The 24,651-nt window shown below is 46.2% G+C and overlaps 1 protein-coding gene across 1 annotated transcript in view; it reads right to left on the reverse strand.

Annotated features, from left to right (window-relative positions):
* LOC310824004 (calcium-activated potassium channel subunit alpha-1a-like) overlaps positions 1-24,651 on the reverse strand; it is a gene marked incomplete at both ends in the record, with an annotated part of 253,970 nt that overhangs the window by 20,304 nt on the left and 209,015 nt on the right. The window contains 3 exons of the mRNA XM_083696912.1: positions 6,103-6,196; positions 21,598-21,674; positions 22,056-22,142. Of these exons, the coding sequence (XP_083553038.1) occupies positions 6,103-6,196; positions 21,598-21,674; positions 22,056-22,142 (258 nt within the window). The remainder of the gene's footprint in view (positions 1-6,102; positions 6,197-21,597; positions 21,675-22,055; positions 22,143-24,651) is intronic.

The raw sequence follows: 24,651 nt of genomic DNA on the forward strand, positions 1-24,651 counted from the left end.
GACTGGATCCTGAGCTTCCTGACGGGCAGACCCCAGGCAGTGCGGATAGGAGGCGCCACATCATCCACCCTGACTCTCAACACCGGCGCACCCCAGGGCTGCGTGCTCAGCCCTCTCCTCTACTCCCTGTTCACACATGACTGCGTGGCCACACACAGCTCCAACACCATCATCAAGTTTGCTGACGACACAACCGTCATCGGCCTGATCACCGACGGCGACGAGACGGCGTACAGAGAGGAGGTGAGAGCCCTGACATCTTGGTGCCAGGACAACAACCTCCAGCTCAACCTCAGCAAAACTAAGGAGCTGATTGTGGACTACAGGAAGCGGCAGGGAGCCGGGCACGCCCCTATCACCATCAACGGGACGGCAGTAGAGAGAGTCAGCAGCTTCAAGTTCCTCGGGGTCCACATCTGCGAGGACCTGACCTGGACTCACCACACCGACGCCATCACAAAGACGGCAAGACAGCGGCTCTTCTTCCTCCGCAGGCTGCGGAGGTTCAACATGGACTCCAGGATACTCTGCAACTTCTACAGGTGCACCATAGAGAGTATCCTGACTGGCTGCATCACCGCCTGGTACGGCAGTTGCTCCGCCCTCAACCGTAAGACATTACAGAGGGTGGTGAAAGCTGCCCAGCACATTACCAGGACGGAGCTGCCATCCATGGAGGACCTCTACACTCAGCGCTGCAGGAAGAAGACTAACCGGATTATTAAAGACCCTCATCACCCCAGCAACAAACTGTTTCAGCTGCTCCCGTCTGGCAGACGCTACCGCAGCATCCGGTCTCACACCACCAGACTCAGGGACAGTTTCATCCCACAGGCAATAAGACTGTTGAACTCCTGAGCTACTTAGCTCACCACAATGACACTTTAACTATGCCACTTTATAACATGCCACTTTATAAAATGCCACTTTATACCAGTCGACATCTGGATAAAAACGTCTGTTTACATTTCACTTTTTACATTTTACATTTACATTTACATTTATTTAGTTTTGTATTTAGGTAATTATTGTTATTGTTGTTGTTTCTTTTATTTTTATTATTTACACTTCTTATTGCACTGTTGGAGGAGCCCAAGACTTAAGAATTTCATTGCCAGCGATTGCTCTGTAATTGTTGTGCATATGACAATAAAACCATCTTGAATCTTGAAACTAACAAAATCAGCAGGGGATCAAATAATTATTTCCCCCACTGTATGTATCCAGGGGAAGCAGGGGAATCCCAGCCTCCTTAGTCAGGGTGGCGTCAATGAGGCTGTTGTCGGCCCCGGAATCCAGGAGGCCGCCCAGGCTATAAGACTCCTGGTTCCAGGAGGGTTGTTGGGATATGCCAAGTTTGAGGGGTGCCAGGGTGGGTGAGTGTAGTATGGCTTACCAGGACCTCTCACTCTGGTAAGCCCTGTCCTTTTGCCGCAGGGAGTCGAGGACAAGTCGGGCAGGCCCGGATGTAATGACAGATCTGCCCACAGTAGAGGCAACGCTGGTCCCGGAAACGCTGCTCACGCTCCGCTGCTCGCGTTCCACTGAGGACAGACAGGACCTGCCCACCTGCATAGGTTCCTCCTCGACCCTGGGAACCGAGGTGGTCATGGGGGGCGCCATGGGGATGTGAGCTTGGGGAGGTCCGGGAAGGAAGCTGGGGGGTACACGGAAGCTGGGGGGTACAGCTGCGTCGGAGCTCTCCTGAGGGTGATCAAACATAAACCGAAACTCCGCCTTGAAGCCCTCGTCATCAGACGTCAAGCCGTAGTTACTGCCCAGAGCAGCGACGGCCCACTTCAGCGTGCGCCCGGTCAGTAGAGAGACGATGAAAGCCACCTTGTCCCCTCCGGATCGGAATCTGCTGGGCTGGTAAAGGAAGGCGAGCTCGCATTGAGCCAGGAAGCCGTGGCAGAGATCGAACTCACCTCCGAAGGGGCAAGGCGGTGCAAGGTGAGGCTCTCGGAAACTGTGGGGAATCTGGGTACTGGGTCTGGGGACTAAGCTCGCATCTTGAGGCGGCGGTGCCGGTGCTGAGGTTTGGGATTGGTTCGAGGCATTGAGCTCGAGTCAATTGAGCCGCTCCTGCATGAGCCAGAAGGCGCCGTCTCGCTGGTCCGTGACCCGGTTCAGGAGGGCGCCATGTTGTTGAACGATGGCGAGCAGGAAATGGTCGATGACACCGGCCCCTGCCTCCCTCCGACCCGGGTCCCTAAAGCCGCCTGGTTCCTGTTACACAGGAACGTCTGAGGAACCAAATTACGGCACACAGAGAGGGTAGTGTTTAGCCCGAAGGCGTATTTAATAGTAAAGAATAGGGAGAGGGGTAGGGGAGAGAGAGATAATCCAAGGAGTCGTCGGGTTCTGGTCCAGGGGTCGAAAGCAGGAGGTCCAGTAGCTGAGAGGGGTAGGGGGCTGAAGTTCAGGTAGGGGCTACAGTTGTGGTCAGAAGTTTACATACACTTGTCAAGAACATGTATGTCATGGCAGTCTTGAGTTTCCAATAATTTCTACAACTCTCATTTTTCTGTGATGGATTGATTGGAGCACATACTTCTTTGTCACAAAAAACATTCATGAAGTTTGGTTCTTTTATGAATTTATTATGGGTCTTCTGAAAATGTGACAAAATCTGCTGGGTCAAAAATATACATACAGCACCTTGAATTATCAATTTTGGTGATGTAGAAAGTTGTGTCAATCAAATTTGCTTTGTGGCATGGCCTCTTAACTTGTTATGAGTGATTATGATTGACTACAGCTGGTGACTTATTTCAGCCCATTTAAATAGGGCTCGTTTGATACACTCATTACACTCAGCCAAAAACGCTACAATGGGAAAGTCTATGGAGCTCAGCACGGATCTGAAAAAGCGCATCATTGACTTGAACAAGTCAGGAAAGTCACTTGGAGCCATTTCAAAGCAGCTACAGGTCCCAAGATCAACTGTGCAAACAATTGTTTGTAAGTATAAAATGCATAGCACAGTTGTGTCACTGCCACGATCAGGAAGAAAACGCAAGCTATCACCTGCTGCTGAGAGAAAATTGGTCAGGATGGTCAAGAGTCAACCAAGAACCACCAAAAAGCAGGTCTGCCATGAATTAGAAGCTGCTGGAACACAGGTGTCAGTGTCCACAGTCAAGCGTGTTGTACATCGCCATGGGCTGAGAGGCTGCCGTGCAAGAAGGAAGCCGTTGCTCCAGAAGTGGCACCTCAAGGCTCGACTGAAGTTTGCTGCTGATCACGTACAAAGAAAAGGCCTTCTGGAGGAAAGTTCTGTGGTCAGATGAAACAAAAATGTAGCTATTTGGCCACAATGACAAGAAATATGTTGAGGAGGAGAGAAGGTGAGGCCTTTCACCCCAAGAACATCATACCTACCAAGCATGGTGGTGGTAGTATTATGCTCTGGGCCTGTTTTGCTGCCAGTGGAACTGGTGCTTTACAGAAAGTAAATGGAATGATGAAGAAGGAGGATTACCTCCATATTCTTCAGGATAATTTTAGGTTATCAGCCCGAAGGTTGGGTCTTGGACGTAGTTGGGTGTTCCAACAGGACAATGACCCCAAACACACATCAAACGTGGTAAAGGAATGGCTAAATCAGGGTAGAATTAAGGTTTTAGAATGGCCTTCACAAAGTCCTGACTTACCCCATCGAGAACATGTGGAGTGTGCTGAAGAAACAAGTCCGTGTCAGAAAGCCAACGAATTTAGTTGAACTGCACCGATTCTGTCAAGAGGAGTGGTCAAAGATTCAACCAGAAGCTTGCCAGAAGCTTGTGGATGGCTACCAAAAGCGTCTAATTGAGGTGAAAATGGCCAAGGGACATTTAACCAAATATTAGCTTTGCTGTACGTATATTTTTGACCCAGCAGATTGTGTCACATTATCAAAAGACCCATAATAAATTCATAAAAGAACCAAACTTCATGAATGTTTTTTGTGACAAAGAAGCACGTGTTCCAATCAATCCATCACAGAAAAATAAGAGTTGTAGAAATGATTGGAAACTCAAGTTACCATTAGTCACAGTACGTTCTGGCACTGGAGTGATGACCGGGCAGGGTTCTTATAGGGTGCTGATTGGCGATAGGGCGCAGGTGCGCTGCCGACTGGGAGCTGGACGCTCCAGCGATAATCGCCGGGGCCTCAAGGTGGTGCCAGATGGTTGGTTAGGAGGGGGAACCATAACAGTTGTTGTTTTTTCGATAGTAATTTGAGAGTTTTGAAAATACATTCAATATGATGCTAAAATATACTGTTACTCTTCAACTTCAAACACTCTGTAACTCGCATGACAAAAAGTACACATCAACATTAAGGATTTCTTATTGTATATTTATAATTTTAGTATGAATGTCCCTGTTTACCTTGCCGTCCCAATCCGACGACCTTTCCTCTCTGGGTTTTTCACGCTGTTGCGTTCTTGTCGCCTTTCACGGTCACAGCGGCACCAAACCTAGCCCCTTTTATCTTTCAAAATCAATTAACCGCAATTTCATTTCTAAGGACAGGATACAAGGAAGGTAATATTGGAATTCATTTTTTTGTCCTTATTCCTTATTATTGAGATGATACATCTTGCATATGGCCGGAAGTACCGAAAATACTACTCACAGGGGTTCCCACAATAGAGGAGATTGGAAGCACGGAGGTCTTTGATTGGTTGGTGGTGTCATTAGTGCCAGCCTTGTTTAAGATAGATAGATAGATAGATTCAACTTTATTGTCATTGTGCAGAGTACAAGTACAGAGACAACGAAATGCAGTTAGCGTCTAACCAGAAGTGCAAAATAGCAGAAAGTGCAATGAACAGTATTTACAGGTAGTGCAATATATGAGCAGTAAGTAGTGCAGTTTAATATAAGTAGTGCAGTGTAAGCAGTATATGAGTAGCATTAGCATTATAGCAGAGTAAATAAGTTACAGTATGAACAGTGTAGCAGCATATGAACTGTATAGGTAATGCAGTCTAGCAGTATATATATGTATTAACAGTAACATGAGGTAGATAGCAGAATAAATATAAATATGGAATGCCGTATGAACAGTATAAACAGTATAAACAGGTATGTACAGTATGTGCAGAGTATTAACAGTAGTATTAAGAAAATATAAGGATATGTGCATTATGTGCATTATGAACAGTATGAACAGTATGGACAGATATGTACAGAAGAGCAGTGGTATTGAGTAAGAGCAGGGGAGGGGAGTGATAGTGCAATTGTCCGGGTGGGGGTGGGGGTTGCAGGGGTAGTAGGTTGTCAGGTAGGTGCAGTGTTCGAGTTCAGTAGGGTGACAGCCGCAGGGAAGAAGCTGCCTCTGAACCTGCTGGTTCGGGTGCGGAGAGACCTGTAGCGCCTCCCGGAGGGGAGTGGGGTGAAAAGTCTGTGGTTGGGGTGAGAAATGTCCTTGACGATGCTGCGTGCCTTACGCAAGCATCGTTTGCCCTGGACAGCTTCGATGGAGGGGAGTGAGGAACCGGTGATGCGTTGGGCAGTTTTCACCACCCTCTGCAGTGCTTTCCGGTCAGATGCCGAGCAGTTACCATACCATACTGTGACACAGTTGGTAAGGATACTCTCGATGGTGCAGCGGTAGAAGTTCAAGTTTAAGAAGTACATGTGGACAGGACTGGAGGGGGTGACAGCTGAGACTTTAAAGGCAGAGCATTTTTCAAATGGTTCCTCATAGTCTCTTTCATGACAGGAATATTTCAGCTCTGTCATTAACTGTTGACAGCACATCAGCCTAAACACACCCTCTCTCTCCTCTCACTCTCCCTGTCGTATCCCCTCTCCTCTTCTCCTCTCTCCTCTACGCATTCCCACTTCCTCCTTTGCTTTCTCCATCCTACCATCCGATCACCCATCTCCACCGTCTCACCTTCTTCCCTTTCTTTTTTCCTCTCCTCTCCTCGCTCACTCCCCCCCTTCCTTACTCCCACCATCCATATACCATCAAATTCCACCCGTCTCTATGTCTCTCACAAATCCCTTGTTACATCCCCCCCCCCCCCCCCCACCCCACACACACACACACGTTCTAACACATTCTGTTTGAAGGCTAGATGGAGGATAAAATCAATGTCTTACCTCATCATTTTGGGCGAGTTGCTGGGTGAGTTTCTCATGCCTCCGTTGCGCTGCTTTTTTTTGGGCGACAGAGTTGACGGGTGCTCATCTTCAACTGCAGAACACATGCAAAGAGTGACAGACAGATGGAGAGGGTGCTATGTGCTGGAACTGACTTATCAAAGAACATAAAAGCTAATACTGGAATAATCATTGCAAAAAAAAAAAAAAAAGAAAGAAAGAGAACACGTTAGTAGGGACATTTGAGAAAAGGGCAGGAGAAAACTACAGAAAACCACAGAGAAAAAAACCACAGAGAACGCAACCTATTCTACATATGGTTGGACCTCGAGCAGTCTGCATCAGTGGTGACCATGCTTCCCAATGCCAATAAGTGCCATATGAATAAAACATACTGTCATTTGCAGTAGGGCATGGGCTGAAGCAATGACACGGAGAGAGAGAAAGAGAAGATGATGATTCTTTGCAGTGTGATTCTCAGTAGTTTGTGGCTGATCCCTAACTCCATCATTCCAGCTCTAGCTCAGAGTACAATGGCTCTTCTACAGGTCTAGCTCCATGCCATGAGAACCCTAAGGACTCAACAAGCATCCCAGGAGTACCGCATTATACAGTAAGGGAAATAATTATTTGATCCCCTGCTGATTTTGTTAGTTTGCCCGATTACAAAGAAATGAGCGGTCTATAATTTTTATGGTACTTTTATTTTAACAAATAGAGACAGAATATCAACAAAGAAGTCCAGAAAAAACACATTATATAAAGTTATAAATTCATTTGCATTTGATCGAAGGAAATAAGTATTTGATCCCCGACAAACCAGCAAGAATTCTGGCTCATACAGACCGGTTATATGCCCATGAGGCACACAGATTACTCCTGTCACTTTAAGAAAGTACTCCTAATCTCTGCTTGTTATGGGTATAAAAGACACCTGTCATTAGAATCAATCTCTTCCATTCCAACCTCTCCACCACCATGGGCAAGACCAAAGAACATTCAAAGGACATGGGAGGCTTGGGAGAAGGTAATGTGGTCAGATGAGACCAAAATTGAACTCTTTGGCGTAAAATCGACTCGTCGTGTTTGGAGGGAGAGAAATGCTGAATGCTACAATCCCAAGAATACCATCCCCACCGTCAAACACGGAGGTGGAAACATTATGCTTTGGGGTTATTTCTCTGCTAAGGGTACAGGACGACTTCACTGCATTGAGGGGCCAATGGACAGGGCCATGTACCATAAGATCTTGGACGAGAACCTCCTTCCCTCAGCCAGAGCACTGAGGATGGGTCTTCCAGCATGACAATGACCCAAAACATACGGCCAAGGCAACAAAGGAGTGGCTCAAGAAGAAGCACACTAAGGTCATGGAGTGGCCTAGCTAGTCTCCAGACCTTAATCCTATAGACAATTTGTGGAGGGAGCTGAAGCTTCGAGTTGCCAAGCAAAAGCCTTGAAACCTTCAGGATTTGGAGAGGATCTGTAAAGAGGAGTGGACCAAAATCCCTCCTGAGATGTGTGCAAACCTGGTGACCAACTACAAGAAACGTCTGACTTCTGTGCTTGCCAACAAGGGTTTCTCCACCAAGAACTAAGTCATGTTTTGCTTGGGGTCAAATACTTATTTCGTTCAATCAAATGCAAATTAATTTATAACTTTATATAATATGTTTTTCTGGACTTTTTTTGTTGATATTTTGTGTCTATTTGTTAAAATAAAAGTACCATAAAAAGTATAGATTGCTCATTTCTTTGTAATCGGGCAAACTAACAAAATCAGCAGGGGATCAAATAATTATTTCCCCCACTGTACATGCCCAAATAGCACTCCAACAGGAAATTATTGAGTAGCCTATGAATAACTAGCATTACAGCTAGTAATGAAACAGACCATCCACCACTAGATGAAGGTCAATACTAAACTTGGAAAATATTGTTATTAAAATAAATAATAACTGAGCTATAGATATCAAAAGCAATTTATGATATTGCATTGGTATCAATGCATCGCATACATAGAAAATAAACCTGTTGAAAACATCATCCGTTGTTCACAGAAAATAGTGCTACCATTTGTTGTACATAGAAAATAGTGCTACCATTGTACATGTTGGATTAGCTTGATCTAATTAGACAAACATTTTCCCTGTGAACTGTTCTTTACTCGGTTGAAGATCAACACTTTTTCACCAAGCCTAGTGACAGTGGAGGACTACAAAGGCACAGCCCAAGCTCATAGACACTCCTATCCACTCCAGGTTCTCTAGGCACAAATACCAAACCTTGTCACTTAAAACCCCATATTAGTCCATTGGTTCGGAATCAATACCACAGCATGATATTCGTGCAAATTAATTGCATGCTGCAAGCGGTGACTGCTCCAAGCACAAGGAATTTCCTTATCATCTGAGTGCCCCATTCTAGACTGTCGCCTAACTGCACTAATAATATATATACACTCACCGGTCATTTTATTAGGTACACCTGTTCAACTGCTCGGTAACGTAAATATCTAATCAGCCAATCACATGGCAGCAACTCAATGCATTTAAGCATGTAGACATAGTCAAGACGACCTGCTGAAGTTCAAACCGAGCATCAGAATGGGGGAGAAAGGTGATTTAAGTGACTTTGAACATGGCATGGTTGTTGGTGCCAGACGGGCTGGTCTGAGTATTTCAGAAACTGCTGATCTACTGGGATTTTCACGCACAACCATCTCTCGGGTTTAGAGATAATGGTCGAAAAAGAGAAAAAAAAACATTGAATTGAAGCTGAGAATCTCTACTTTGAGCCCATAGTAATTGTTTGATTTCAAATCCAAAATGTTGGAGTATAGAGCTAAAAGAAGACAAAATGCTTCCTCTTTCCAATACTTATGGAGGGCACTGTATTTTGTGTGACTGAGAAATTACATGACATAACTTTTGCAAACTGGTCTGGAAGCAAAATATGGCACTTTCTACCAGGGAAAACTATCCTGTATTTAATTTTCAATGGTTGGTGTCGCAATAACATTTTTCGCTGTATCATTGAGATGTAAGAAAAATAACCAAGCAAAACGTCTGCAAAGGCATCTAAAGAAAGATATTACAGGTACACGTGGATATAACTCTTGCTGATGCATAAGACCGGTTCCACGCTTATTCCTATGCCATATACTGTACCGATGAGTCTACAGTCCATAACAACCTTCTATCTATTCTGCAGACTTTACCAGTCTCTAATACTGACCTTGGCAGTCACACACACACAGCACTCAAGGTTGTATCTATGCAAAGCAGCAGTAGCATTAGTGGCAGGGACGGTAGCTAGCAGCTAGCTGAGTGCAGGATAGTGAACCCGCATGCAAACAGCACAGGGTGGCAGGACAGGACAGGACAGTACAGGGTGTTACTAGACTGATGCATCCCGCTAAGGGGGAAATCTACAGGGCCTGCTGTGAGTGAGCAGTGCCGCGTTACTGGGGTGGTTGCAGTATTTCACCGGCAGGCTGCAGGTCCGGTTCAGTCGGCTCTCTGCCAGGGCCCGGCCCACCGTGTCCTCCCCATTGGGGCCTGAGATACTGAGGCTGGCCCCCGCGGCAGGTCCCTGTCCCAGGCCCAGCCCCAGAGGGAGCAGGCTTCCTTTACAGTTATTAACGAGGGGGACGGCGACCAAGCCCCGAGGGGCCTGGGGGTCCTGGTAGGGGTGTGGTGCTTTGGGGTGGAGCACGTTAGAGGTGATTGAGGTGGAGACAGGGGTGGAGGAGGTGCAGTTGGCGATTTTAATGAATGGATTTGGAATAGACGGTCTAACTTCCTCCTTTACTGTCAAACAATGGAGAATAAGAACAGTGAGAGAAAGGACTGAAATATCGACTGAACAATAGTTATTGGGGGGTTTTTTGCCTTGAAAAATTGGAAAAAGTTTTCGATTCGAAACAGCTTGTCTGTTACAAATGCTACTTGTTTCAGCACACCGACCATTTTAGGATAAATGTTATGAATTACATTCCAGCTTCCTATTCAGCATGTAAACATGCTACAGTAATATGCAAGTTATAACATTGAGACAAAATAAATCCTTATTGAAACACTGTACTATCAATTATTGATCTATGCACTGCATGTGAATGAAACAATAAATAATTTACTGCAGAAAAACTTGATGTGATTTTCATTTATTGCATTTATTTTTGATAAAAGAGAGTTTTAATGCCAACTTTAATGCCCTTTTAATGCCATAAAAGCAGCCATAATGTCTGACTAATTGACGACGACACCTCGGTTTTACTTAAACACCACTTAAACATGAACTAATTAAAAGCTTCTCTGCTCTTTTTCTCTCTCTCTGTTCTGCAACAGAGTGTGGTAACACAGCCCATCTGAACAGTCAGGCCAAATCTAGTTCAGTGCAGTCTACAGAGTCAAACCATACCTTTACCACAATATACTGTACAGTACACCTGATAGTAAAATACAGATTAAACATGGGAAACAGGAGAGAAGGAAGGTGAACTGAAAATTGGAGGATGAGAGAGAGAGAGGGGAGAATACTGTATTCTAAAATTGTTGTGTTGGCTTTTGTATATACAGTGGGGGAAATAATTATTTGATCCCCTGCTGATTTTGTTAGTTTGCCCGATTACAAAGAAATGAGCGGTCTATAATTTTTATGGTACTTTTATTTTAACAAATAGAGACAGAATATCAACAAAGAAGTCCAGAAAAAACACATTATATAAAGTTATAAATTCATTTGCATTTGATCGATGGAAATAAGTATTTGATCCCCAAGCAAAACATGACTTAGTTCTTGGTGGAGAAACCCTTGTTGGCAAGCACAGAAGTCAGACGTTTCTTGTAGTTGGTCACCAGGTTTGCACACATCTCAGGAGGAATTTTGGTCCACTCCTCTTCACAGATCCTCTCCAAATCCTGAAGGTTTCAAGGCTTTTGCTTGGCACCTCGAAGCTTCAGCTCCCTCCACAAATTTTCTATAGGATTAAGGTCTGGAGACTAGCTAGGCCACTCCATGACCTTAGTGTGCTTCTTCTTGAGCCACTCCTTTGTTGCCTTGGCCGTATGTTTTGGGTCATTGTCATGCTGGAAGACCCATCCACGACCCATCCTCAGTGCTCTGGCTGAGGGAAGGAGGTTCTCGTCCAAGATATTACGGTACATGGCCCCGTCCATTGGCCCCTCAATGCAGTGAAGTCGTCCTGTACCCTTAGCAGAGAAACAACCCCAAAGCATAATGTTTCCACCTCCGTGTTTGACGGTGGGGATGGTGTTCTTGGGATTGTAGCATTCAGCAATTCTCTCCCTCCAAACACGACGAGTCGAATTTATGCCAAAGAGTTCAATTTTGGTCTCATCTGACAACATTACCTTCTCCAAAGCCTTCTCTGAATCATTTAAGTGTTCATTGGCAAACTTCAGATGGGCCTGTACATGTGCCTTCTTGAGCAGGGGGACCTTGCGGGCACTGCAGGATTTCAGTCCGTTACGGTGTAGTGTGTTACCAATGGTTTTCTTGGTGACTGTGGTCCCAGCTGCCTTGAGATCATTACCAAGCTCCTCCCGTGTAGTTCTGGGCTGATCCCTCACCCTTCTCATGATCATCCTTACCCCACGAGGCGAGATCTTGCATGGAGCTCCAGGCCGAGGGCGATTGATGGTTATTTTGTATTTCTTCCATTTTCTAATAATTGCACCAACAGTTGTCTCCTTCTCACCAAGCTTCTTGCTGATGGTCTTGTAGCCCATTCCAGCCTTGTGCAGGTCTACAACTCTTACCCTGATGTCCTTTGAATGTTCTTTGGCCTTGCCCATGGTGGTGGAGAGGTTGGAATGGAAGAGATTGATTCTAATGACAGGTGTCTTTTATACCCATAACAAGCAGAGATTAGGAGTACTTTCTTAAAGTGACAGGAGTAATCTGTGTGCCTCATGGGCATATAACCGGTCTGTATGAGCCAGAATTCTTGCTGGTTTGTAGGGGATCAAATACTTATTTCCTTCGATCAAATGCAAATTAATTTATAACTTTATATAATGTGTTTTTTCTGGACTTCTTTGTTGATATTCTGTCTCTATTTGTTAAAATAAAAGTACCATACAAATTATAGACCGCTCATTTCTTTGTAATCGGGCAAACTAACAAAATCAGCAGGGGATCAAATAATTATTTCCCCCACTGTATGAGCTAAGTTTGTTTCGTAAATACTACGCCTATTGCACATGGTATTATTATGTTTTACATTGCGTATTTTATCTAATATGTAAGATTATTGGATTACTAAAATCATTTAATCATTACCATTGCAGTTAAATCTGCTTTACCATGATAACATACAAGTATTCTGTAGTTATCACAAAGACGGAAAGCAGTGTATTATTAGCATCTGAAATGATTAAACTGTTGGATAAAAAGCTGAAAACAGAAAATGATGACAAACAAATAGTGTTTTAAAAAGAACATTCACATGAACTTAAGAAGAAGGATAAAAAAGGATTACATTTTGCAATTCTATACTGTACACTGAAATAACTACCAAAATTGCAATCTGCTTTGAACCGAACCCCCGCCTCTTTTTGACATCCACTTTTCCCTGGTGTTGTATCGCCATCTGCTGCTAGAAGCAGCACAATACAAACACAACTTTGAAGAGCTGAACACATAATGTGATGAAAAAAGAGTGTTTGCCTTGTAAAAATGTCTTTAAAAAGTATATACACATATGAATTAGCGCAGTCAGACTCATATCAGCTAAAAACTGTCTATACTCTGATGTAAGGGGTGTATAACACATCAGTACTATAAATCAGATTAGGTTAAACATTATTGGTCTCAACTGTTAATAAAATGTTGTTATTATCGGGCCTCTATTATCAATTAAATCAATCATCTACAAAGACTTTGCATTCTAACATTAACAGGGGGAAACAAAACAAGGAACCAAAAGCAAGCAAAGCATCAGTATTAACAATAAGAGGGGGATGACATGGCGAGGGGGACTAGTACAGGTCTAAACACTTGGGTACGCTGAAGCAGGATGGGGAGTGACAGAGAAACACACTTACATGATCTGACATATCCATTATACTTATATTTGGCTGAGGAGAGTGCAAGAGACAAACGACAGGTTATGTGGAAGAAGAGAGGGATGATAATGACACAGACAGACAGAAACATTAAATTAATTGAGATGGATATTACAAAAAAAGGAAAATGGTTAGACCATCTAGCACTGCTTAAGGCACATTTGAGGTGCACGAATGAGAGCTTGATGGTGAGAATACGGACGGCATAAAGCAAATGGTAAAAAGAGAGCTATCGGGGGAAGGGGGCGGGGGGCTTTCATTGAATGCAAGTTTTCAATTAAAAAATTATATCCAGAATGTAGAGAAAGACACAGAAGATATGAGCCCAGAATGCAGTTAGAACAGACACAAAACCCACCCAGACGGACGGATGGACACATCTACCCCAATATGGCTACCACATCTCCGAAAACACACACTGCAGTAGCATCCCTAACTAACCTTGTGGATCACGTCCAAACGTTTCAAAGAGGAGAAATGCTGAGATAAAGAAGAAGTGAAATACATTGTATTTGTATGAAGGACAAGAAGTATCTAGGGGGGATCTGACCAAGAAGTGAATAGATGTACTGCATACAGTAGTTCATTACACAATATAAGTTCATTGAATTGCAACAATCCGCAAATACTATGACACCAAGCCAAAAAAAAAAGAGAAGAGGAAATCTAGCAATCCCTAACGGACAGAGCACCAGAGAGCTCCCTCACTAAACTCCACTTTGTTCAGAGAGAATCAGAGTTGAAAAGAACACAAAATCCAAGACAGGGGAGGCTTTCCTGCAATCCTCCAGGGGACTGGGGGAGGGAGTAAGATCACTAACTACATGACTAGTAACTAACTATGACTAGTAATTGGTACCGAGGGATATCAGTGCCCCCACCATGCTACAACAACTAACGCATCGTGGCATGCTTGACACTAATCTAGGCTGAGCTCCCACAGATGGTCAGAGAATCTGCGTCTGACCTCGGCCTAGTGCTGCCATGTCTACTGGACGGACACTCGAGCATTTTCCATATACTCAACAGGAGGCCTTCTGTCTCCCCATTGTCCTCCACTCATCCAGCTAAGATAACCACCCTAATCATTTGACCCTCTCTCTAACAAGTGCCAATCACTTACAAGCTCCTCTCTCCTCTCCTCACCCCTCCTCTTCTCTCCTCTCCTCTCCTCTCCCCTACCCTCCCGTCCTCTCCTCCTCGCCCCTTCCCTCCCAAAAGTAATGGGACAATTGTCTTGACAGGTGTTTCTGGTAAGTCAGGTGTGTTCCGTCACATCATTTGTGCAGGCATAAGAGAGCTGTCAATGTCTAGTATCAATTCTAGGCTTTGGATTTGCCTTTGGAGTTTGCTATTGGTGTCTGTCAACATGAGGACCGAAGAGGTGTCAATGAAAGTCAAGGAAGCCATTATTAGGCCAAAATTATAGCCAAAACCTTAGGCTTGCCAAAATCAACATCACAATTAAAAAGAAAGCACTGGTGAGCTCAGCAATTGCAAATGGGCTGGTAGGCCAAGGAAGATTTCCACAGTGAATGACCAAAGATTGCTCACTATAATGAAGAAAAACCCCAAAACAACTGTCCCACAGATAAGGAACACTCTCCAGGAGGTAGGTGAATGTGTCAGAGGCCGCCGTCCGCAGAACACGTCACCAGCCAAACTGCAGGCACTTCACTGCAAGGTACAAACCACTAGTTATCCTCAAAAAGGATGGTCAGGTTACAGTTTGCTAAACAAAGTACCTAAAAAGCCTGCAGAGGTCTTGATGTATTGTGAACAGATAAGATGAATATTATCATGTACCAAAGTGACTGAAAGAGAAAAAATATCTGCCCAAGATTTACAGCATGCCACCTCATCTGTGAAACATGCTGCAGGGGGTGTTAGGTTTGGGCATGTATAGCTGCCACTAGAACTTGCTAATTTGTCTTAATTGATGATTGTAACTGCAGACGGCAGAATGTATTCTTAAGTGTACAGAAACATCTTGTCTGCTCGAGTGCAAGCAAATGTTCGAGTAAGCAAATTCAATGGATGGCGCGACATCATACAGTAAAACAATGACCCAAAACATACTGCCATAGCAACAAGGGAGTTTTTCAGGGCCAGAAAGTGGAAAGGTCTTGACTGGCCAAGTCAATCTTCAGATTTAAATCCAATTTAACATGCATTTCATTTCCTGATGATAAGATTTTAGGCAAAAAGACAACAACTGAAGATGGCTGCAGTACAGGCCAGAGTGTCACCAGAGAAGATACCCAGCGTCTGGGGGGGTCAATGGGTCGCAGTTATTGCATGCAAAGGATTGTCCACCAAATACTAAACATGAGTGCTACATTTGTCCTATTACTTTTGGATACCCTGAAATAGGGGGACTATGCATAAAAAGTGGTGTACTTTCTGAATGTACACAAATAATCAAATCATTTAAAATCCAAACTTTTGTAGTGGAGAGCCGAAAGAAAAAAAATAATGCTTCACTGTCCCATTGCTTACGCAGGGCACTCTATATACAGTATATATCATATTTGAAACAATATACCAAACACCAACTCTCCAATGTAGCACTGCTACCACACAAGTGCTCGACTGATGTCGCATGTGCTAGCCACAGAGCTAACATCTACACTGGAGCAGCACAAAGCAACACCACCACTACCCCACCACATAAATAATACATACTAACAACAACAACAACAATAATAATAATAATAATAATAATAATAACACACACACGCACGACACGACACGACACACACCAGAGACATAGAACAGCATGTGTTGGGCGGAGGAACTTACAGGCACGTAAAGTGGTTGCGCAATCATGAACAGAGACAGAGGAAAGTGGGTAGGCCCTCTGAAGGGAGGAGTCCATGTTACTATGTACACTGCCTGACATGCAAGAGCAGTCTCGCTCTGAGCGGCAGCAATCAAAACAACATGCCAGTTTAATTCGTTTGTAGACGGACATCTTGGCTACAGTCATGTGATGAGAGGAGAGGAAAAGCAGCAGGTTATGGCAAAAGGAGAAAATACTCATCCAGTTGTGTCCTAAGGCTGATAGTGCCATAACAGGTCGAAAGGCAAAACATGACAGTGGAGGCAAGGGGGGTGGGGAGGAGGGAGGGAGGCATTCAAGGAGATATAAGGCATGGCCAATGTCTTCAGCAGCAAGTAGATTGCTGTGACTGGACAAAAACACATGAACCACATCTGTGGATAGGAGCACAAACGAGGTGACCAATTTCAGTTTCTGGTCAGGGCGAGAATGGGGAGTGAGACCTGGCCTTGAACACAGAGGCATCAGGGACTGTTATCTCCTATAAAGAGAGAGCATGCATAAGTGCTTTATGAGCGTTTATAAGCATGCAAAGAGAGGCGGCTTAGATCTTAGCAAATACGTGATTGGGGAAACTGTTTTTGGTACAGAAACAGTTTGGAGGTGTGGCAGACGTGAGTGGTGGTGAGACTGCCTGGTTCATGCGGAGATCTGTTACTTCAGAGTTTTAGGCTGGGGAAGACAGGACATGTAGTGTGTGATCATGTTGGTTAGTGAACCATGGGGGGGGTAGACAAACGGGTGGTCAAGCACAAAATGACATCATGTGCTTGACTCGAATGACTTCACAAATACCGTTATCCTGATCCACAGTACTACAGTGTCCATCTTAGGGACATCCTTCGCAAAAAGCTGAGCATTGCTGATGAGCTGATTAACTGTCTGTGTATGTTTTGTTGTATTCAACAACTGACATGACAAAACTAAAACTGAAGTCAGCAGGGAACCAATGTTGATGTTGCTCAGGATGAAAGCGCTACCCAGCAGGTAGTAGCGGAGGGCGCTGACCGCCCACTTGATGGCGAGGCACTCCTTCTCCACCGTGCTGTACCGGCCCTCCCTCTCCGACAGTTTGCGGCTCAGGTACAGCACCGGCCGGTCAGCCCCGCTCCCAGGCCTCTATCCGACGCGTCCGTTTGTAGGGAGAAAGGGAGGTTAAAATCAGGCACATACAGGACCGTTTCTCCACAAAGAGCGCCCTTTAGGGCCTCGAATGACCCCTGGCACTGGCCCGACCATTGGACCGGATCCGGGGCACCCTTCCGGGTGAGGTCCGTCAAGGCACTGGCCAGCTCTGAAAACCCCGGCACGAACTGCCGATAATAGCCAGCCAGCCCCAGGAACACCCTCACCTCCTTCTTAGTCTTGGGCCGCGGAGAGGCGGCGATGGCCGCAGTCTTTTCAACTTGCGGCCGCACATCCCCTCGACCCAAGTGGTACCCCAGATACCGGATCTCCCTCCGCCCGATCACGCACTTTTTCGGGTTGGCCGTCAGCCCCGCCTGTCTCAGAACAGCAGCCACACGCTGCACATGCTGCGCCCAGGTGTCACTGTAAATGACAATGTCATCTAGGTAGGCAGCAGCATAGGCAGAGTGCGGCCGCAGAATGCGGTCCATGAGGCGCTGGAAAGTGGCTGGGGCTCCGAACAACCCGAAAAGGAGCACCGTGAACTGATACAACCCGAGCGGAGTGGAGAATGCAGTCTTCTCCCAGGATACCGGTGAGAGGGGAATCTGCCAGTATCCCTTCGTGCAATCCAATGTCGTAAAAAACTTGGCTGTGCCAAGCCGGTCCAAGAGCTCGTCAACCCGGGGCATCGGGTAGGCATCGAATTTGGAGACCGCATTAACCCTTCTATAATCCACACAGAACCGTATAGACCCATCCGGCTTGTTGACAAGCACGATGGGGCTACACCAGTCACTGCGGGACTCCTCGACCACACCCAGCTCCAGCATGGCTTCCAATTACTTGCACACAATGTCTCGTTTGTGTACCGGCAACCTATAGGGACGCGTGCGCACCGTTAAACCCGGCTGCGTTTCTATATGGTGGTCGATAAGCGTAGTCCGACCGGGCAGGGGAGAGAACACGTCAGCGAACCTAGCTTGCAAATCTGCAACTCCGTGGCCTGGCTAGCAGAGAGATGGTTATCAATACCGACCAGAGTGCTAATTTTTGATTTTGGGACTTCCGGTCCGAACTCATCTCTCTCTGGAATTATTGTAGCCAGAGCAACAGTGACCACGTCGTTCCATTTTTTAAGGAGATTTACGTGATACACCTGCAAGCTATCCCCCCGGTCCGAGCGAACTACCTCATAATCCACGTCCCCCATGCGACGTGTGACCACAAACGGCCCTTGCCACTTCGCGAGTAATTTCGTGCTGGAGGTGGGTAACAGTACGAGCACCTTGTCTCCCGGTGAAAATTCTCGCAGGTTAGTTCCCCTGTCGTAGAGGCGCTTTTGACGCTCCTGGGCTTGCTGCAAATGCTCGCGTGAGATAACCCCTAGGGCGTGGAGCTTTGTGCGCAAGTCCAGGACGTACTGAATCTCATCTTCCTCCCAATTTTCTTTAAGAAGGTCTAGGACACCCCGGGGCTTACGCCCATAGAGTAATTCAAACGGGGAAAACCCGGTGGAAGCTTGGGGGACTTCCCGTACCGCAAACAGCAGGGGATCTAGCCATTTATGCCAATTCCGACTATCCTCGTGCACAAACTTCCGGATCATTGATTTCAAGGTCCGATTGAACCGCTCACGAAGGCCATCCATGGCCGGGTGGTAAACACTGGTTCGAATCGCCTTGATGTTCAACAACCCGTACAGTTCCTTGAGGGTGCGTGACATAAAATTGGTGGCCTGGTCGGTGAGAATCTCTTTCGGGATTCTTGAAACAATGCCTGCGCTACACTCCTGGCAGAAATATTGCGCAGCGGTATTGCCTCGGGGTATCGGGTTGCGTAATCTATCACGACCAACACAAATCGATACCCGTGTACACCGATCAAATGGCCCGATAATATCCATGGCAATGCGGTCGAATGGGTTCTCGACCAATGGTAAGGGCCGCAACGGGGCCCGGGGAATGGCTGGGGGATTTACTAATTGACATTCGTGACAGGAAGCGCACCACCTACGCACCACTGCCCGAATTCCCGGCCAATAAAATCGAGCCATTATACGGTTCAGTGTCTTATCATAACCTAAATCGCCCGCCATGGGGTTGAAATGAACCACCTGGAAAACCATTTCCCGGCGGCTACGGGGAACCAACAACTGGGTTTCTTCCTCCTGACTATGCGAGTCACGACTCACTCGGTATAACCTGTCGCTGATGATCGCAAAATAGGGGTGGGCGCGCACTGTGTCTGGCCGTACCAAAGTACCATCAATCGCTATCACTTGGTCATAGGCCGATCGTAGGGTCTCGTCACGAGACTGCTCGAAGGGGAAGTCACCTAGCAGCGGGTAGTTCGGCGGGGAAATCTCGGGTTGAGACCCCCCTGCCGGCTCCGGCTCCTCGGCAGTGTCGCGAGGCACCGCCTCAGCACAGAGCACATTACACGCCTCACACCTCCCTCTATGTCGTGCACGCACCCCGGTAGCCCGCTTTACCGCTTGAGGAAACCCCTCCCAATCTACACCCAGAACAAGGGGATGCGTGAGGTGTGGGCTAACCGCCGCCTATACACTATGCTTTTTTCCCTCATAATGAATTTCGATAGCGACCACAGGGTATTCGTGAATGTCCCCATGCACACACTTCACCAACACCCTCGATGCCTTTAACAATGCCCCCGGTCGAACCAGGCGCTCCTGGATCATGGACTGCATGCAGCCCGAATTCAAGAACGCCTGGTGCGTATCGTGTTGTATCCTTACCGGAACACAATACGCCTCTCCTGGTCCGGGGGGAGGGCCCGGTATGTTGCCAATGCGGACGACCTGCCCCACCTCCATCACTGGGCAATTCGCCTGGAAATGGCCCGGCCGCCCGCAGCGCCAACACACCCCCCCTGCCGCTCGGGGTGCTTCCTGTGGGGCCAGGGCTGGTTCTTGACATGCCTGCCTCTGCCATCTCGTCCTCGGGGCAGGCGCCGGCCTCTCCTCGTCCGGCACCACGGCTCCTTCCGGGCGCGGGGCCGGGGTTGGTCGCCGGGGCTCCCGTGGCGGGAGAGAAAGATGGTCGGCTCCCCTCCTCCATCGTCAGGGCCCGGAATCGGCGACGGTGTTCCTCCGGGGTGAGGCCCAGGCAGTCTCGAATTGCCCGGGCTAGGGAGGGATAATCCCGCTGGGCGGCCGCTGGCAGGCTGTGGGCAGCGAGCTGCGCCTCATCTGACAGGAGGGGCAGCAGATTGTACGCCCACTCGCCGTCCCCTCGAACACCGCCAGGAACGCCTCCGGGTCGTCCAGGTCCCCCATTTTCTGGAGGTGGACCTTGGGGGGACCTTGTGCCGACCCGGGCGCCGGTCCCGCCTTGATGGCCCCGACGAGCTCCCGGAGGAGGGCACGGTCCTCAGCCCTCGTTGTCACCATCTCTCCCACCGCGGACTGCTGCTCCTGCTGCAGGTGGGCCTGCTGCTCCAGGATGAGGGTCATCCTGGCGATGGCCGCGCTTAATGTCTCCATATTTCTTTATCCGCCTTCACTCTGTGTCCCAGGTTGGGCGCCAATGTAACAAGGTCCTTTGACACAGAGGCGGACTCAGTAGGTGTGGTAAGGATAAATTCTGTTGATTAACACTTTTCACACCGCTCGTTTATCTCTCGCCCTCAAACCCTCTTCGACTTTTCAGTCGCTGCTTTCCAGCTTTTTTACAAAAGCAGAGGCACACACATCTTAAACCATCTCGTTAACGAGGCTTCATTCGCAACAGGTGCACAACCAGCCTCGTTTCCGTAACCCCGGCCACGGTCCTGTAGCTCTCTCTACAGGCCGAACGCTGCATGTCCCCCCACAAGGATATACAGTAATATTACTTATTATCATATTCAGTGCACCGTTCTTGCAAAATCCATCATTTCCTGAAATTATTGTGTGGGGGGACATGCAGCGTTCGGCCTGTAGAGGGAGCTACAGGACCGTGGCCGGGGTTGTGTCGGCGAGACTTTTGTTGCACACCTGCTGCGAATTAAGTCTCGTCGGCGAATGTTTAAGATGTGTGTGCTTCTGCCATTTCGGCAGGCGAGGAGAGTGGCGAGAGAGAGAGAGACACTGGAAGCGAAGCTGGACACGAGACGGCAACTGGAAAGTTGCAGAGTGTTCGGGAGGGCTGAAAAGCCAGAGACATTTTGTGAGAACGTGAATGAATAAACGGGAAGCTGTTCCCTTAACCCAAACGCTGCGTCTGCCTCTGTGTACAACGGACTTTGTTACATATTGACTCAAGATTTTTCAATACTTCAAAATAAAACAGCAATGAAATGAATAAATCCAACAAAATAATGCACAAAGTGGACGGCATTTAGTTTGGATTTAAACAATAAACAAAATCAAAGATTGATTGTTGATACCACAATGGATGTTTGGGGCTGTGATTATAGGGGGGTACTCACGTCGTTTGCAGCCACACTTTTTTATCCGTTTGGGGTCTGTGATGTCATCGTGACAAGCTTTGCAGTAGAAAAATGCTCTGAGAGAGAAACAGCAGAGTTAATATCCTCCAATGACCACTGAGTGAGTCCCCGATCCCTCCCTCTCTTAGGTCCCTTGTCAGTCAGTACCAGCCATAAAACTGGCTTACTCTACACCAGGAACGTGCACAGTATGGGGCAAAGGGGGAAAAAAACTTCTTAAAAGGGGGGTGCCCTTTTTGGGGGCTGAGCACCTTCCATAAGACTGCCTGCTGTAAAACACGGATCTATATATATTTGAGAGATATCCTTGACTGTTTCAGCCAGAAAGAGAAATAACAGAGAGAATGAACAGACACTTCTCAGTGAGACGTCCTTTTCTTTCGTGGTTATTTTTGGGTGATTTTACTGTGATTGATGGCGTGATCGTACGCCATTACCTCTTGACTTCTTTGGCATCACTGGCAATGAAGAATCCCAGCGTTCCTTCCTGCATCTTGACGTGGTTCCCTGGGTTGATGAGGATGCTGGGTAGTCAGAGAGATAGATGACATCACGCTCGTTAGAATATGGACTGTCCAGCCAATCACACTCAAACGTTTTAATCAAGAGGAATGGTACAGTCAGTACACATGCATCAAGAGCCCTCTAGCTAGCCTGGCCAGTAGGTTCCACTGGGCTAGTCTGAGGTCATTGGAATCACAGCTTTTCTCCTCCGGTCTTTTAGGAGAATAATATTGGGAGGTAAACAATTTTGGAGTGTGTGGTTATTGTATGGGTGGTTAGTCAAATGTTATGACAACGATGATTGGTTGGTCAATTGTAATTATTTTCTATTTAGCATGGTTCTGATGTGGGGGGGGGGGGGGGATTAAAATTGTGGTCATGGAGTGGTTTTAGTCTCATCATTCAAGATCCATTCATCTTGTCAAACAGATGTTGTGTTGGTGGTCACTGAGACACTGAGAGGTTGTAGTACAGTAGGCACTGTTACCTGGGTTAATGGTCGACAGAGGATAGCAAGGGAATGAACAACCCCTTGGACTACTACTGTGTGGCTACTACAGGGTAGGCTGGTGGAAATAGAAATCGGGCTCATTGTAATGCATGGAATGGAATGAGGAATGGTATCAAACATTTCTCATTCCATTCCATGCATTACAATGAGCACGTCCTCTGAGTTCTGCCTCCACCAGCCTCCCCTGGGCTACTACTAGTAACTATGCTTTGAAGAGTCTACACAGCTGTGTTTTCCAGAGACAACTTGAGGCTGTAGGTTGGCCACAGCCCAATGAATCTAGCACAGTGAGAGCACAATTACGCTACACAATAGCTTGTTCAAACAAAATGGCTTGTTTAAAAAGGGTATTCCGATACTGTGTGCTGGACTGTGCAGCCACATTTTATATCTAAGGTGTTTGCAAAAAAAAGATACAGTGCCCTGTGTAAGTAATGGGACAGTGACGCATTTTCTCTTCTTTTGGCTCTACACTCCAAAAGTTTGGATTTTAAATCAAACAATTACTAAGAGGTTAAAGTAGAGATTCTCCGCTTTCTTTCTTTTTTTTAATGGTATTTGTGTACATATTGGTTTCACTATTCAGAAATTACCACGTTTTATGCATACTCCCCCTATTTTAGGGTACCCAAAAGTAATGGGACAATTGGCTCGACGGGTGTTTCTGGTAAGTCAGCTGTGTGTCATCATTTATACAGGCATAAGAGAGCTGTCAATGTCTAGTATTGATTCTAGGCTTTGCATTTGCCTTTGGAGTTCGCGATTGGTGTCATGAGGACCAAAGAGGTTTAAACCTTAGACTTGCCAAAAGTCAACAGTTTGGAACATCATTAAAAATTATCTGGGGTGAGCTCAGCAATTCCAAATAGGCTGGAAGGCCAACGCAGACTTCTACAGTGGATGACCGAAGAATGCCCACCATAATTAAAAACCCCAAAACAACTGTCCCACAGATCAGGAACAGAGGTAGGCGTGAATGTATCAGAGACTACCATCTGCAGAATACTTCACCAGCCAAACTACAGATACTTCACTGCAAGGTGCAAACCACGAGTTATCCTCAAAAAGGATGGTCGGGTTACAGTTTGCTAAAAGTACTTAAAAAGCCTGCAGAGATCTGGAAAAAGGTGTATAATATCGTGTACCAAAGTGATTGCAAGAGGAAAGTTTGGAGAAAAAAGGATCTGCAGCATAGCACCTCATCTGTGAAACATGGTGCAGGGGGTGGTAGGTTTGGGCATGTATTCAGTGCATTCGGAAAGTATTCAGACCCTTAACTTTTTCCACATTTTGTTATGTTACAGCCTTATTCTGAAATGGATTAAATTCATTTTTTTTATCAACCTACACACAATACCCCATAATGACAAAGCCAAAACAGGTTTAGAAATGTTTGCTAATTTATTAAAAATAAAAAACTGAAATATCACATTTACATAAGTATTCAGACTCTTTACTCAGTAATTTGTTGAAGCACCTTTGGCAGCGATTACAGCCTCAAGTCTTCTTGGGTATGATGCTTGTAAGCTTTAGCACGGATGGAGATTCAGTGAGGCGGCAGACGTGTTGCAAAAACCCTTTGTGGGGCATTTTATTGGTACCAAACTCAACAAACTTCCAATGGCCACACTTAAATACCCTCCCAGGTGACATGATTAACACAGGACAAACTAAGTAAGAGGGGAGCTTCACAATGTACACAAATCAAATTACATAATCTAACATCTATTTTTATAACTATCACACACATCCAAGTATCACAGGCACATAAAAACAAACAATCACTATTAGGCTATAGTAAATGCAAAGGACACAGAATATTCTCCAGCCACCAATACCATTCCCCCCCTTCAATTAACAATGGGAGCTTCCAGAACTATATAGGCTGTCCCTGTGGCTTGAGGACTCCTTTTGCCGGTGAACCAGGAACTGCAATCACAACCAGGTGAGTATATACACAAATTCTCCCTTTCATTCATCTCCCATATACAGTCATGAGAAAAAATTAGGACACCCTA

The sequence above is a fragment of the Argentina silus genome, assembly GCF_951799395.1.
Source record: "Argentina silus genome assembly, chromosome: Y".
NCBI lineage: Eukaryota > Metazoa > Chordata > Actinopteri > Argentiniformes > Argentinidae > Argentina > Argentina silus.